The sequence below is a fragment of the Phocoena sinus genome, chromosome 11 (genome assembly GCF_008692025.1).
Source record: "Phocoena sinus isolate mPhoSin1 chromosome 11, mPhoSin1.pri, whole genome shotgun sequence".
Taxonomy (NCBI): domain Eukaryota; kingdom Metazoa; phylum Chordata; class Mammalia; order Artiodactyla; family Phocoenidae; genus Phocoena; species Phocoena sinus.
The window spans coordinates 34,944,717-34,961,007 of record NC_045773.1 but is presented as its reverse complement, the minus strand read 5'-3'; the positions used below and the strand labels follow the sequence as shown (position 1 = coordinate 34,961,007).

Genomic DNA, 16,291 nt, shown 5'->3' with positions numbered 1-16,291 from the left:
GTGTATAAACTCCTTGAGGGCAGGTGTCTGATTTGTTCACCAGTGGGTCTCCGGCACACCCTACGGTCCTGTCACTGAGATGCTCGACAGTTATTCACTGGATGAATGAGGGAATGCATGAAGGCCATTATCATATAGATATTACATTGGTAGTGGATTGTAGGCTTATAAATAAGGACTAGTATGCTTTAACTCACTCACACTTACTCATTCGTTTAGAAAGAAGGCTCCTGGGGTCTGACGGGAGAATTATTTTCCTCCCAGCCCCCAATTTGAGCAGCAAAGCCATCCGGACCCTTTGCCCTGGGGTCAGGCCGCGCTTGTCTCCGTTTGGAAGTGCTAGCACACTTCCATAGACGGAAGGTGTGCACAGAAGCGGAGAATTCATTATAACCGGTTAGTCATCCATGGAGATTGTAGATGCTGCCCGTGGGCGGGAAGCACCTGGCGCTTCCCGGGCGGGGCCTGTCCCCAGAGCTGCGCCCCGAGGTGGGAACACGACCCGCCCACTGAAGCCCGGGCTCTCCCCGCACCCAGCAAAAACACCAAGGGCACCTGGGCGGTCCTTCTCCCAGTTCAGTCAACTCTGAGATCCAGCCCCACATGTGCTGGGGTAACTTTTTGCAGGGATGCTGGGCAGGAGAGCCGGCCTAGATTCTTGCCCGGAAAAACCAGAAGGAAACTGGAGCCCACCCTTGCTCTCTCCCCTGAAAGCTGAGGGCGTTGAGGCAGAAGGCTGGTGACGGGGAAGGTCCCAAAGCCCTTGTAGGGGAGTTATACAAACCAGGCGAACCCAGGCGGCGGACGCCCCGGGAGACCCCGCGGCATCAGGAGCGCACGGCTTCCGGGGGTTAGTCGAGTTGCGCTCGGTGGGTCAAGGATGACTCAGCCTTGCCCGGGTCGGTCTTTACTGCCGGTCGGCGCGAGGGCCCCACAAAGTTCCCAGTCACACCCAGACCTCCCTCTCGCAGAGGCCGGGGCTCCGAAGCCGGGTCCCGGGCTGAGGACGGCGGCGAGAGAGGCTGCAGGGAAGCCTGGTTCCCCGGACGCACAGGGCTTCTCCGACTTCCTTCCTCCTCGCCCCCGCCTAGGCTAGCCGCTCGACCGCGCCTCCTGCCCAGCGGGTGGGGGTCCGAGTGGGGAGCGGGTGAGCCCCCGAGCCTCAGAGGACTCTCTTACTTCCGAAATCCAGGGAGTCCGCCAGTCAGGATAGACTTGGAGAAGCAGTGCTTCCCCTCCCGACCCCCCAACTCGCCGCAGTCGCGCGGACCCCGAGCCCCAGCGGGTCAGAGCGCGAGCTGCTCGGAAGCCCGGCCCGGGTTCAGGCGCGCCAGGGAGGCCCCGCTGCGGCCCGAAACTGGGAGCCCCGCGCTCGTGTGCCAGCGGCGCGCCGGCAGCGCCGCCCTCCGCGCCTTCCCTGATCGGCGCTGCGGCCGGAGGAGCAGCCGCGGGCGGCCACGCAGCAGCGCCCGCGCCAGACAGCCGAGCCCCGCTCTCATCCCCACCGCACTCAGCCTTGCCTGACCCAGTCCGCCGCCGCGAGCCCCGGCCCCTTCCTCAGACTTTGGCCTCTTCCCTGCACCCCTTGCCCTCCGGGAAACTGCGCGGCGGGGACGGGGGTCGCGCCACCTCTGTGCTCCTCAGGACCCGACCCGCCGCCGCCTGTTACCCGGCCGGGCCCTAGCCTCCCGCCTGCGCCCCGCCCCCCAACCAGCTCTGGGCTGGGGGTTGCGGGGTCCGGCCCGGCTCCAGCCCGAGAGTGGCGTCCGCGGCGGCGGACTGCGGAGTTGTAAAGAACTCGGCGGCTGCAGTGGGCCGGGCGGGGCAGGGCGCTCTCAGCCGCGTCCAAGGACACTGGAGTTTGCAAGTCCCCGCCCGCGCGGCGCCCCCCGCCCTCCCGCCGCGGCCGGCCGGACTCCTAGAGCCGCCGAGGCGGGGCCGGGCGGCCGCCGCTGCGAGAGGCGTGTCTCCCTGCTTCCTCCCCCGCCTGCCTCCCTCTCCACCTCTCTTCCCTCCCTCCTCCTCTCCGCCCTCCCCGCCCCGCTCCTTTTTCTGCTCCCCAAGTGCGCCCGGCGCGCGAGAGGCAGGCGGGGCGGCGTGGAGCAGGCAGCCCAGCGCGCTCGCCCACCGCCCGCTCGGCGCAGCTCCCCGCTGCCGCTCTCGTCGCCGCCGCCGGCGCGTCGGAAGGAGCCTAGCATGGCCGGGCCGGGCTCGCAGCGGCGCGCGTCCCGGGGGGCCTCGGCACTCCTGACCGCCGCGCTTCTCTATGCCACGCTGGGGAACGTGGTGCGCTCGGAGCAGCAGATCCCGCTCTCAGTGTAAGTGCCAGGTCCTGTGCCGCCCGGGGAGGGTACCCTGCCGCCCGCGACTCGCTGTGCCCAAGTTTGGGCTCCTGCAGGTGCGGCCGGCAGGACCTGCCGCGGGCGTCGGCCTCGCCTCTAGCACCTGCCGGCCCCCGGGGACCCGCGTGGGGCGGCGACACTGGGGTGGGATCCCCTCGCCCCCTCCCCGGGCTGCGAGGGAGACCTGGAGAGGCTCACCGCCGGCGACAGCACCAACTTTGAAGCCTGTTTACCGCATGCAACTTCCATGGGCCGTTTATTTACCCCTTCTTTGCTATCTTGCCATCTCACTTCTTTTTGGGGAGGGGGGGATGGGTGGATTTCTTTCGACTAATCTTTGCCAGGTGATGCTCAGTTTGGGTGGTCAAGTTTTCAGGCAATTATTCAAATAAAATTCAGTGGTCTTTCCGGAGAGGCTGGGACACTTTGCGCATTTTGAACTATGTGACCCTCTCGGGCCCCCTCCCGCGCTGCGCTCTGCAGTTTGGTGCTGGCAGTTTCTACCAAGGCGCTTTTTCTGTCTTTTTTTTTTTTTTTCTCCAATGTTATACCGCCTGGCTCCTTCAGCCACAGCCCCGTATGTGCGTATGCGTGCGTGTTGACTGTGACACGGTGTTACATTTGTTCCTGTGCCCTTTCTCCCTGTAGGGTGAAGCTCTGGGCCTCTGCTTTTGGGGGAGAGATAAAATCTATTGCAGCTAAGTACTCCGGCTCCCAGCTTCTGCAGAAGGTAAGGTTTCTGTGGTGGCAGGAAGCGATGATTTTTCCAGCACAGAAAATGGAGGCAGATTTAGTTTTCCAAACAAACGTGAACCCCGAGCAGCATCAGTTATCAGAGGTGTCTCTGATCCTCCGTTTCTTGGCAATGTACTGTGCAGTGACTTCTCCCTACCAACCGGTTATTTTTAGATGACACTTGATTCTAAACACAAAGAAAAGGAGGATACTCACTGGCACTGTCCTGGCTGGGGCTCGGAAACTGAGTGTTTTTGCATGGCTCTCCTCTCAGTGTCGGTATTGCTGTTTCAGTGTGAGAGCAGATGCTCCTCTGGCCAAAAAACGCTAACTTCATCCAAGGGGCAGAATCAGTGCCTGTTATGATGTCTTTCACCTTGCCTGCGTTGGAGGCTGGGGTTCAGTATATCAGAGAAAGATGCTGCACTATTGTTTGTCATCCCCGCAGTTGTACGATCCCATTATTCCCCAATCATCTAGACTCAGGGCTGGGATGCATTACATCATTACAGATAAGGAGAATGAATGTGGTTATCTTTCCACTCAGCTGCACTGCTGGGTAATAACCTATGAGAGTAGTCTACAAACTTAAGAAATTGGTCTGCATCCATATATTCTGGAGAGTAATGAGAATGCAGAATTGATTATTAGGCTTTTATCAGAACCTGCATCAATTTTAATTCAAACAGGCAGCATTATGCTTAAAATTACATTGTGAGATATATGGTCTTTCGCCCTCCCCTCCAAGAAAAAAGGGGGAAAAATGGGCCGGGGAGGAGAGATTAGAGGGGTTAAAAGAATTTCAAGTTAACAAATTAACAGGATTAATCCAATAATTCTCTCAAAGGTAGAAAATAAAATTGGCCTTTAGGGGATAATTCTCTGATACAAAAAGCTTAAATTGTTAACTTTTAAGTATTTTAAAATGTGCTTTTTGGGCCAATGTAACATATGTGTCATGCATGCTGCCTGGTAACCAAGTACGTATTTTATTTATGGCATTCTGCTTTAGAAAGTAGAGTTTTTGGGGACATTATATGAAACAGTTTGTCACATGAAATCCAAATATCGTAATGAAGCATGAGCCCACAATGGAATGACAGAGGTTAGCCTGGCTTAAAAATTGCCAGTAGCCATATTCTCTGAAACCATGGAAAGACTGTTATCACAACTATGTTATTTGGGGACAGAGTTCATTGAATTATAGGCAGTTGATAAAAACTTGAGGTTATGATGTGCCTTTATGGTCAGTGATAATTTACATACCTGTGACCTGCCTCTCAGTTTATAGGAGTTTCCTTTTTTGCTAGTGTTCTTTTAATCTGGACCAGTCTGTACTCAGCTTTGGCATTTTGCCTGCGTGTCACATGTTTTATGTGAAGAGTTCTGGCCTATTGCATTGCCTGTGTATTTTGCTTATGCTTTTAAAGAAGAGAACATTTTGTATAACTTTAAAGAAATATTTTTCATCTGCACGTTGTAGTTTAGTTGTAACAACTCTGAAAGTAACCCTTCAGACAGAGCCTGTGAACTTTTTTTTGTGGGGGGGCTGTGCTTACATATCTCGTATCTCACATTTTGTAGGAGCACGTGAAATGCATTTTTTCCTTCTCTCTGAAGTTAACACACAACACACACACACACACACACACACTGCACAAAATCTCATCAACCATATTATTGGCTACTCTATAATAGCAAATTGGAAAAAGCCAAAATGCTTCTCTTACCTTATCAGCATCCTTTCTGATACTGTATTCACAAGCTTCGCTTTGCTTTTGTCATGTTTGCAGCTTGACAATTGGGTAATTATTTCCAGCTGTTTGTGGCTTTGTTGTCATTTCTTGCTGTTGCCTGGCATTTTGTAATCTGATGCATGGGGAAGGTGAGGTGTTGGTGGGCGTTAGGTTCTGTGGTGGGCATTTATTTGCTCTTGCATTTGGATTGCAGTCACTGGCCATGGAGTCCTGCGATACCCACCACTTTGGCTTGCTAGGCAGGGACTTCCATGAATGATGGGGCAGGGCGTGTTAGACAACTTGGGGAGGTACCTTTTGGCTGTCTTGGCCCATTGCCCCCATATATGATTGTATTTTTATAATCAGCAAAGAAAATTGATTTTGAGAACTCAGAGTATGAATGAGAAAGGATGTGAGGTGCTCAGAGTCGGGGGAGGCATAACATCATTTGGAAAAGCAAGGAGACAGTTGCCTTTCTCTTGCTTATTTTCAAGTTTCTGTCCATTTGCATGAGGAATTACTCCTGAGTCAAAACTATGCACCCTTCCATCACATCAGTGCATCCTTGACAATTAAGGTACTCTCGAGATGAGTTAGAAAACTTGGTTGATAAATGCATTAACACTGTAGTAAGGGGACCCAAAGGTGTTGCTTAAGAGTCTGTAATCATACTTTTAAGGCATGGACATTTAAACTTGATTTTCAGTTAAGTAAGGTATATTGTATACCACTGTACAAGTTTATGTACTCTATGTAGTTTTTCTAATTGACACTTTATGTTGTGAATTGATGCGGGATGTTCATTTTTAGAATGGGAGTTTAGTAATTTTTGCACTAAGGCAAAAACTACAAAATAGTAATTGTGAATGTAAGTTAAATAGTAATTGGCCACCAATTTTAAAGTGTTTGGAGACTGGGAAAACTGCCATTTTGGTAACAGGTTTTTATTAGGTAATATAATTTGAAGTAGCAGTATTATCACTGATTTCCTCAATGTAAATATAGCTATTTAACAATGTACCTCACTGCCATGGCTTTAGAAAGGAGATTTCATCAGTTGTTTCTTTGTTTAATACCGTGGCTTTCATTACTTTAGCTTATGATAATATATTTGGTACCCACTGCCAGACTTTTCCTATTTTTTCTATTTTTTTCTTTGCTGAGCACAGGAATAGCAATCTGTTTGTTCCTTATAAAGAGGATATTTTTGATCGTATAAAATGCTGTAGTCCACATGTTGGCAAAGTTTTGTGTTTCCAGTACAGAATGGAAAAACGTAGGACTTGTGTATTGGAGTTGGAGTCAATCCTGAGAGGCTTTAGTTGTTCTAGGACAGCAGGCCCCTGAAAGCAAAGCACTGGAGTGTGGCTGTGTCCTGCCTTCTTAGCTGGTAGATACTGCAGGGGTTTCCATTGACTTCCACTTTTAATTAACTTTCCTATTTGACATATTCATGCCAGTATTCAGCTGCCTCTATCTTGCTTCATTTTCCCCAAAGAATGCGCTTTGTGTGGCTTCTTTTGGGGAGGCATAGTTTCATTACCTCTCTATTTTGGGATTCAGTGAGAAGCATTCTAGTAGGTCCAGTAACCTAGGCTGTTAAACTCATGGGCTCCACACCCCTAACATTCACAATAAAAGGTATTAAACTGGCATGATTCTCATTTCATCCTTCTTAGGGAGAATTTGGTAGGAGCTGGGTTTGTCATTCTGTTCAGTTCTGCATTCAGGGAACGCATGTTCATGGGAATGAAGAGTTCCAATTATATTTAACAGAATCGTGATGATAAATACACAGCGGAAATACAGGTACTGTGTGTCTCTGCCATTAATGCTAGAAAAGAATTGACATTTACTTTGGATGCCTCATGCAGCACTTATCAAACATGCTCTCCTTGGAGTGCATAACCAGGTTTTTGCGTTATCACCTATATATTGAGAGAGCGGCTTTAATACGTGAATGTGATGTCTCTTTCCACAGGACAGAGTCAGCAAAGTAAAAGGTTGGTTCTTTTAAGCCATTTTGATAATTATGACTTTTGATCAATGTGGAAATTGATGGTCTTTTAAATAATTAAATAGGAGTATTCATTTATCAGGAATTGGGTAGCAGTGCTGTGCTGCCTGTAGGAAGCCTGGCACTCTATGGATTGCTTTTATTGGGGAGGCGCTACTAGGCTGAACATTTTTGTTGAATAAAGACGGTTATTTGTCATCCCGCGAGATTAGCGCATTCAACGTGTGCTGCCAGTGTTTTAATTCGCAGCACCACTTCAATTACTGTACTTTTCCCTGGCAGATTATTTTTCAAAGTCTTGAAATCTCGGAAATGACAGTTTTCAGTCTTTCAGGGCAGTTTATTGGTCTCATTAGCCCAGTCACCAGGACATCCGCAGAGCGGGATAAACCAGTTAGAATTCATTTCGCGCATCTTACCCACACATATATCTCATTGTATTTGTACACTCACGCTTGGTCACTTGAGGACCAGATCAAGTTCTTTTTGTATGACTTTGCTAAGTGTTTGTCTGAGCCTCTTTTGTTCATTTTTTTCTTTCCTTCTTTTTCTCAAAGTTTCTTTTCTGACAGAAATATTTCTGCTTTGCTTTTTCTCTCATTAGGAACTGCTGCGGCCTGAGTTGCTCCGATTTACAAATGCTAGTCAAAATTAAGGGAAATGAAAACCTAGGCATGGTTTTCTTGTTGGAGGCAAATTTCAGACTTTTAATTCCAGTGTGGTTATTAATTTTGATCAATTACTCAGGTGATCTCAGGCGGGTTTTATTTTATTTTATCTTATTTATTCTAATACCAGTGTGCATTTAGGCAAACACATGAGTACCAAACCACCTAATAATTATAAAGTTTGTCAGGCAAGGGCAAGCACTAATAACGTTTCTAGTTGTGATGAAGACATAGCCGTGTATCATGATGAACAAAAGTGAAAGAAATGTGAAACCATTACCCCAAGTACCTGTGGCCCTGCAGGGTGTCCCATTGTCTTGCAGTGTGGATCACATATTTGTGGAAGTCAGGTTTGGGGTTTTAGTCTTTTCAGTCTTTGATCAATCCTCGCCTAGGTGTTTAGTGCTCCCACGTACGTGGAGCAATAAATGACTTGGTGTATTGGGCTTATCGGAAGAGGTGTACATTCTCACAAGGATCCTTTGTTTCTGGTCTGTCATTAATCCAGATCTATCATTACAGATTACCAACAAATAAGCTTTTTCTTTATCCAAATACACATCCTCTGTAAGAAGTGAGTGGCATTTATATTGGGGGTCCCCCCGTCTTTTGCAGTCACAGCGCTTGTTGAGACCCACAGTGTCTTCTAGACAGAGACTTTTCGCAGATTGCGTGTTCCCTGGGACACTCAGATTGGACTTAGAGGTTTGCTGTGGCTGAGACTGAGAAAAAAGGAAATAGGTGTTATAAATGCCAGCCTATGAATTAGTATATGAGATTCTCCCTCCCCCGACCCTGACTCCTCTTTTAATGTAATTTTTATACAAGAGACATAATGGCCTATGCTTCATCTTCAGTGGCTGCAGTGATGCTTTTGTGTATCATGGAACAAGAGGAAAAGTTCCTCATGTCAGGCTCCTGGCAACATCGATAGAATCTTCATCATCCCTCTTTGGTCCATTAAACAAAAGTGAGCTTCTCCTTCATGGGAAGAAAATGATGCAGAGGAAGAGGAAGATGCTTGATTTCCCTGAGTATTTACTGACCAGCCAACTGAGGTGATCGTTCCTGAAGTGCAAAGTCAGCCTCAGAGACCCCTCTCTGACACAGTCTAGCCTGGACCACAGCTCACCCTCAGCAGATGAGGCATCTGTACAGCTGCTGTGTTTCAGGAGATTTCTCTTTGCATAGCCAGCATGTCTGCTTTTCAGAAGAAAGTTATTTTACAGGCACAACTTTGAAAAGGGTCCAGGATGTCTTCAATAAATGGTAAACATTTTAATTTCCATTTGCTTTGAACAGCACTCATTGTGTGCTCATTCCAAGGCTGTTTAAATAAGGCATTACATCTATAAGGTGTATTACAGTTATATGTTGCAGAGCTTCCCGGTTACCCCAAATCAAGATTATGGAAATAAATAACTCAATAGTCAAACTATTAATGGGCATTTCAAGGCCATATGGGGAAGGAGAGCATTATCTCTCGACAAGAAATAGATGGCTCTTTCGTCGGTTTATGCACTGCCAAGTATTTATCTTGGCACCCGATATTGGAAAACAGTACTCTCCCAAGGTTAAAAGAGCTGTTATCCATGTAAACGGTCTGGACAGACAAGTTGGGCAGAGCTGCAAAGGGCTGTGGGTTCACAGACCAGACCTCTGGTTATCCATTTGAGGTGAAGCAACTGCCAGTCGGTATTTTGGGCTTGCACATGTCATTACCATTATGCTTATTAAGCTTGTGCATGTGTGCGTATGCCAGTAGAAATGAGTGCTGCTCATCACAGAATGCATCAGGTGCTGCCTGCTAATGGGGAAGATTGTTCTTGTCCTCTTGTGCTGCTAGCGAGAGTGGCTTAAGGCAGTGAACCAGGGTGCTGGGACAGAACCGAATGACCCAGTCCACCAAGCTCGGTTTGTCCAGCTTCTGAGATTTTATAGGCAGCTGCAGTGGAGGGTCTGCTGAGACCAGGAGCAGCTACATAATTTGTGGGGCCCAGTGCGAAAGCAAAACGGGGACCCTTTGTTAAAAAATTATGAAGAATTTCAAGATGATGATAGCAGAGCGTCACGGGGAGCACGTGGCCCATTGGGCCTGGGTGAAGTCCCTTGAAGGATGGGCCGTGCTCATTTCAGCTTTCTCTTTTCCCTGCTGGGTAGCTCATCCTCTCATTTTATTTTTTATTTTATTTTTATTTTTTTAACATCTTTATTGGAGTATAATTGCTCTCTCTCATTTTATTTCAATGTTCTGGCCACAGTCAGTTGGGGAGGCATCCTTTGCCCATCTTTCTTCATCATCATAATAGCTGCAGGGCTTGGAACATTTTCAGAGACACATCTTGGGAGATGCAGTGTTGTTAAAGCAAAGAAAAAGGTCACTGGCCTAGGAGCCTAGGAGCCCTGGTGTTTGTCTTCTTATCTTTTCTGTAGGCATTTCCTGAGCGGCCTTGGGCAAATGGTCTAATCTAATAGTAAAAACATGTAGCATTCACTCTGGTGTACCCGCGTTCCAGGTACCATGATAAGTACTTTACATATGTCAACCCACTGAATTCTCTCTACTACCTGATGAGTCAGGAACGACCATTCACCCCATTTTTCAGATTTAGAAGTTGAGGATTACAGAAGTTCAGCAGCCTCCCCCAGGTGACCGACCTGGGCTTCTGGAGTCTGCTTGCCTGGTCCCTCATCTTTGTGTGACTTTGTTCCATCTCAGTTCTAGTTTGAAAACAATGTGAATAATACCTGTGTTTCCCTACCTCACGGGTGTTTGGGAGGATTAAATGAGATAACGTCTGGGGAATTACTTCGGAAACAATCAAAGCCTGGAAAGACAGCTGAGAGGACAGGGTTTGGAGTCAGATGGAATTGGCATTGAGTCTCAGATCTGTGGTGTGACGCTTCTGAACCTGCACCCTCCAGTGTGAGAGGAGACCAGTGCCTTCTACCTTACAGGCTGTGGTGAAGGTTAAATGAAATAAAATACGCAAAGCACTTAGCATAGTACCTGGCATGTAGAAGCTTCCTGCCATCGAACTGTGGAGGTTATTATTGGTGGTGTGAGACAAAGACAAGCTCTTAAGATAACCTTCATTGAGCATCTGTGGGGCTGGCTCCGTAGACATGAATGACTGAGTGCGTGAACAGGGGAGTGGGCCCGAGTGCTGGCAGGTAGGAAGGTGGTCCCACCTGGCACCTGACAGGGAGGAGCCTGGGGAATCAGGTACTTCGGAGCAGGAGGGGGCTGCAGGGGACCTAGCCTCTGCCTAGACCGTCACTCTTCTCCTAGAGGTCAGCTCCCTTCCCGTAAGAGTCAGGGCGATGCCCACATGAGGAATCGGGGTTGAAGAGCCTCCTCAGGGTCTTCCTGTTACCCCCTCCTTGGCTCACCATGCTGTGCAGGTGGTGTGTCAGCTGAGGAAGGGCCGAGGGTCCCCAATGCTCGGAGTGAGGCCTGAAGCCTCAGGAGAGACAGCGGGCCCAGTGACTCCCCCATTGTGGGAGTGCATTCAGAAGCCAGCCACGGACACCTGGTGCTCTCCAGGTATTTCCTCCATGAGAATTCTTCCCGCTAGGTTTGGAGGACTGTAGACTTCTCCTAACAGCTTCCTGGGGGAGTGGTGCTGGAGACCAGACAGGGGATGAGGCACCTCACTGGCAGGGTGTCCTTTCCCCCAGTCAGGTGGCAGGGAGGTGCGGCAGCGCATGGGGACTGCCATCGGCCAACAAGTCATGGGAGGCACTGAAGGGCATCCTAGGTTCCGTGGCCCTTCCTTCTGGCCCCGCCCATCTCCTCTTCAGAGCTTCCTTGGTACAGCCTGTTGTTGTGTTTTGGCCTTTGAGCATCTGCGGTCCTCTGTGATCTCCTTAAAGATGTTGAATGAGTGCCCCTCTTTGTGTAAACATTGGTACTGACTCTGGGGGAGATGACGCTATTGTAGTTGCATAACTTTTAACCATTGTTTATGCATAAACCATATAGTCAGCAGTGAAAGTCACTGAGACGTCAGTTATGAAAGTCAATGTGCAAAAGCTTTGGTTGTTCTACTTGGGCCAAATAGTTCAGAAAGTCACCCAAGAACCATTTGTACCTGGGACTCTTACGGAACTACAGGGTCTGCACTGGTGGCTTCTCAAAATCCACCAAGATCATAACCAGCTCAGGTGAACAGACTGTTCATTGGGACTGGACAGGGAGGCAGTGGGCTTTTGGGGGGAGTGTTTAATGAGCCAAACATTCTTCATATTAAAGTAGATAACGCAAGGCATCTGCTGTGGTCCTTAGTTGCACTGGGAGATGGCCCAGGTTATCTACCTCCTTACAGGCGGGGCTTGCAGCTCAGGGAGGTGGTGCGCTTGCCACGTGGTAGGGCTGGACTCAGACTGGAGTGTTTTTTTTTTTTTTTTTTTTTTTTTTTAAATAGTCTGTGCCTACAAGGCACCTTCAGTTTATTAATTAATTAATTAATTTTTGCTGTGTTGGGTCTTCGTTTCTGTGCGAGGGCTTTCTCTAGTTGTGGCAAGCGGGGGCCACTCTTCATCGCAGTGCACGGGCCTCTCACTATCGCGGCCTTTCTTGTTGCGGAGCACAGGCTCCAGACGCGCAGGCTCAGTAGTTGTGGCTCATGGGCCCAGCCGCTCTGCGGCATGTGGGATCCTCCCAGACCAGGGCTCGAACCCGTGTCCCCTGCATCAGCAGGCAGATTCTCAACCACTGCGCCACCAGGGAAGCCCAGACTGGAGTGTTTTAACCCCCAAGCCTTTGACTTTTCTCTGCAGCCTGAGTCACCTGTGTGAGCTGCTCCCACCTGAGCACCAGCTTCAGTCAGGACCTCAGCAGGATGAGAAGGGCCGGGTGGGTGGGGTGCTAGTGCCCTCCCTGGTTTCTTTCCCCCAGGTGTGCTGTCCTCAGGTGGGGTTTCAAGAGGTGTTTTCTTGGCAGCGAAGGCTTTGTGGGTGTTGGGCCCCCATGAGGCGGGGAAGGACTTCCCCCCGCTCCCAGGGGGCTTGGAGCCATGATGGGACAGGAATGGTTCCTAAGGGAGAGTGGGCAGGTTGTCTGGAGGAGCCCTGGCTGGCAGTGGAGAGGTGTGGGTGTCGGGTACCTTATACCACTGCTCAGCCTGGAAGGCAGGGCTGCCAAGGAAGAGAACAACCTTGCGAAACTCCCGAGCAGGATTCAATCTCGTCTTAGACAAGAGGACTCGGATGATCTGCAAAAAGCAGGGAGGGTTTCCCCTCACATTTTCCTCCGGAAGTCAAACCTGCTCTTCATCTGTTTGCTCAGGTCCCTAAGTTTGGCTCGTGAGGGTGTGCCTTTTACACTTGATGGTTTGATGCCTTTTCTTGAGACTTTAGTGTTTTGCATTAAAATGGAATGAAAGGTATGACTGGCCCTTGGAATACCCCCAAGTCTAGACCCTCTCCCATGCTATAAACTTGACCCTGCATTTCCTCCTCCATAACTCTTGGCTCCCAGGAAAGAGCCTGTCTGTTTTAGAAGGATCTAGATTTCTATTACAGTGAGGCATGCACAGCTGAAAAGAGATTTTTAAAAAGAGCATGGGGGGCTTCCCTGGTGGCACAGTGGTTGAGAGTCTGCCTGCCGATGCAGGGGACGCGGGTTCGTGCCCCGGTCCGGGAGGATCCCACGTGCCGCAGAGCGGCTGGGCCCGTGGGCCATGGCCGCCGAGCCTGCGTGTCCGCTACAGGAGAGGCCACAACAGTGAGAGGCCTGCGTAACGCAAAAAAAAAAAAAAAAAAAAAAAAAGAGCATGGGCTTTGAAGTTGAATTCCACTCTGCAAGTCACTAATTTTACCTACCTGGGCCGTGGTTTACTCATTCTATTAGTACAGAATAGAACTAATAATAAAAGCTCCTGTGTCATAGGGCTTTGGAGAGGGCTCAATGAGAGAACACAGATGAAGTAGTTCAGAACAATACGTGGCACACGGAAAGCCTTAGTTCTCTGGCTACTCTCTTGTTTATAGTGTCTGCTTCATTATTAATGAAGAGCAAGAGAAACTCTTGGAATTTTAGTCGCTTTGATCCCACAATGAGTTCATAAGATTAAGGCAGTATATGTCACACACATTTAATGTGACAGGGGCACAATGGCAAACAGAAGCATTTATTATGTCCCCATGAAGGTTTTTTTTTTTTTTTTTTGGCTTTCTTTCCCTAATTCTTCCCATCCTGTCCCTGTACAGTACAGGTGGGGCAGTTGTGGGATTCACTTTTGTTCTTGCTATCATGCTGTACTGTAATTTGCAAAGCAAGGTGAGAGAAATCCCAGGCAGGCGTTTGGCTCTCTGTACCTGTGCCATCCTAAATGCCTTTTCCATTGTGCCTTGTTGAGGCAGAGGCGGAAAAATAGTATAAAAAGAACAGTAGGTGGGGGAAGCAGTAAATCCACTGGAGGTAAGTAGTCTTTGGCCACAAGTCATAACATATGGCTTTCCTCCTAGCCTCCTACCAGTTTCCATTATCAGTGAAATTTCTATTAACAAAATATGCTGCATCATGTACAAACAGCTCAGTGAGCATAGCTTTTTGCCCCACTGACATAAATGGTGATCGTTTGGCTTCTGGGATGGTAAAGCTCAAGTTTGAATGTTCTTTCTTCTCGGTTTGGCCTGGGCCCCTGTCAGAAAGCTATGCTTTTGAGGGCACACCTTGAGGGAATCACTGTCAGGCAACCAGTAAAAGGTGTGTGTGTGTTTGTGTGTGTGTGTGTTTGTGTGTGTGTGTGTGTGTGTGTGTGTGTGTTGATATACACGGGCTGTTTCCCTTTGTTAAAAACTAGTAACTACTTTAAAATCCTAGGGTCTGTAGCCAAGTTCCAGTATTTCAGAACATCAGGAGTCATCTGGTCACCCTGAAGTAAGATGTAATCCTCCCAGGAAAGAGCTCAGAGCTCACTAATCTTATTATTTTAAAATTTATTTTTGGCTGCAATGGGTCTTCGTTGCTGTGCGCGGGCTTCTCATTGCGGTGGCTTCTCTTTTTGCAGAGCGCGGGCTCTAGGCCTGTGGGCTTCAGTAGTTGCGGCACGTGGGCTCAGTAGTTGTGGCTCATGGGCTCTAGAGCGCAGGCTCAGTAGTTGTGGTGCACGGGCTTAGTTGTTCCATGGCACGTGGGATCTTCCCAGACCAGGGCTCGAACCTGTGTCCCCTGCATTGGCAGGTGGATTCGTAACCACTGTGCCACCAGGGAAATCCGACAGCTCACTAGTCCTTTGAAAAAAGCCAACAATACACATTTCCCAGAACAGGAGTTTCAGAATTTTGGAACTATAGCTAGATTTCCTACTTAAACAGCAAGATTTTCAGTTTTTTTTTCATGAAACAAACCACAAATTCCCTATGAGTGATATGAAAAATATATAAACTGAGAAAGAAATTAGAGGATTATTGGTTTTTGAAATTTTACTTTAAAGGGAGGCAGTTGGTCTTGGGAAGGAAGAACTGTGGAGAGCTAAGAGTCTGGATATGAGACAGGCCTCTCCAGGGTAGAATCCAGTGCTACTGCTGACTAGTGTCATGACCCTGACAAGTCAGTTGCTGAACCTCAGTGTTCTTATCTGTCAAACGGGCACAATGGTACTAACTTTTAGAGTGGAGTTAAGAGACGCAAATGAGAAGATGCACCCAGAATGCTTGGTAATACGTGGCTCAGAAGAAGTGTTTAGGAAAGGTGGGGCCGCTGCTGCCTTTGTGGTTGTTATTATTATTCCCCAGGAGCTCTCCCACGTATCAGGGCAGGTTGGCTGCTGAAGACAGTAGTTTGTGCACGGGGGGAGAGAATATCAGGCCACCCGGAGGTCTTATTTACAGCCCTCCACTAGAGCTGCCCACCACTGAGCCCCACAAGGTCTTCTTAGGAAGTAATCGTAATAATGATGCAGGTACTTTATTTGCATATTGGGCCATGTGCTTTATTTGCATTGTTTCATTTCATTTCTCACAAACAATCCTGAGTTTGGTTCTGTCATCATCTCTGTTTTAGAGATGCCAAAATAAAGACAAAGAATGTATCTTGGCCCAAGGCTACCCAGCTCCAAGTGACAAAGGCAGGCTTGGAACCTGGGTCTTGTGAATCCTGTTCAGCTGCCTGGGCTGGGGTGGGGTCTGAGGAGGGACATTTGGGTATTCCCAGGACCAGCATGTTCCCCATGGTTTGATCTTAGCCTGCTGTTGGCTTATCAGGTTGGTTGGTGGAAACTTCTCCGCCCTTAATCCTTTCCCCAATGGAATTCTTCGCTTTTGGTGCATTGTCATTTGCTTTCATAATACAGAATGAAAAAGGACCAAGAGCTGGAATGAGCGGGGGAGGGCCCTGTATGCCCTCTAGGTTTCTATAGTTTTCCCTTTAATTATAATAAAATGATGCTGCTTGTTTTTTGATTTCCTTTGAGGGTCAGCTAGTCCTCCCCTCATTAGGTCTGACTCTTAAGAAGCCTTTCTGAGAATCTCATTGAATTTGGCTAAATTTCCCTTTGTGTATTTCCCATCATGGTAATGGATGATTGTGTGAAAGAGCCAGCTTGGGCTCTGGGACCCTGGTACAAGACAGATCTGACTTTGAGGTCCAGCTTGGCTCTAGTTAACTTCACTTCTGGGCCTCAGGTTCCTTATCTGTAAAATGGGGTCATGGTGAGGATTAGCTTTGTCAATATGTGGTAACAGTCTTAGCACAGAACTGGATGTCTGGCAAGTGCCCAGTAAATTTTAGCTCCTCGTTTTTTGTTATCCCCACTCTTTGTCTGTCTTTCCTGGATATTTGTT

General features: G+C 48.5%; 1 protein-coding gene across 1 annotated transcript in view; it reads left to right on the top strand.

Moving 5' to 3' along the window:
• The first annotated feature begins 2,048 nt into the window (after window positions 1-2,048).
• The window catches only part of CACNA2D3 (calcium voltage-gated channel auxiliary subunit alpha2delta 3), a 795,852-nt gene continuing 781,609 nt past the window's right edge, over window positions 2,049-16,291 (top strand). The window contains exons 1-2 of the mRNA XM_032649095.1: window positions 2,049-2,318; window positions 2,991-3,072. Coding sequence (XP_032504986.1) covers window positions 2,197-2,318; window positions 2,991-3,072 — 204 coding nt within the window. The 5' untranslated portion in view covers window positions 2,049-2,196. The remainder of the gene's footprint in view (window positions 2,319-2,990; window positions 3,073-16,291) is intronic.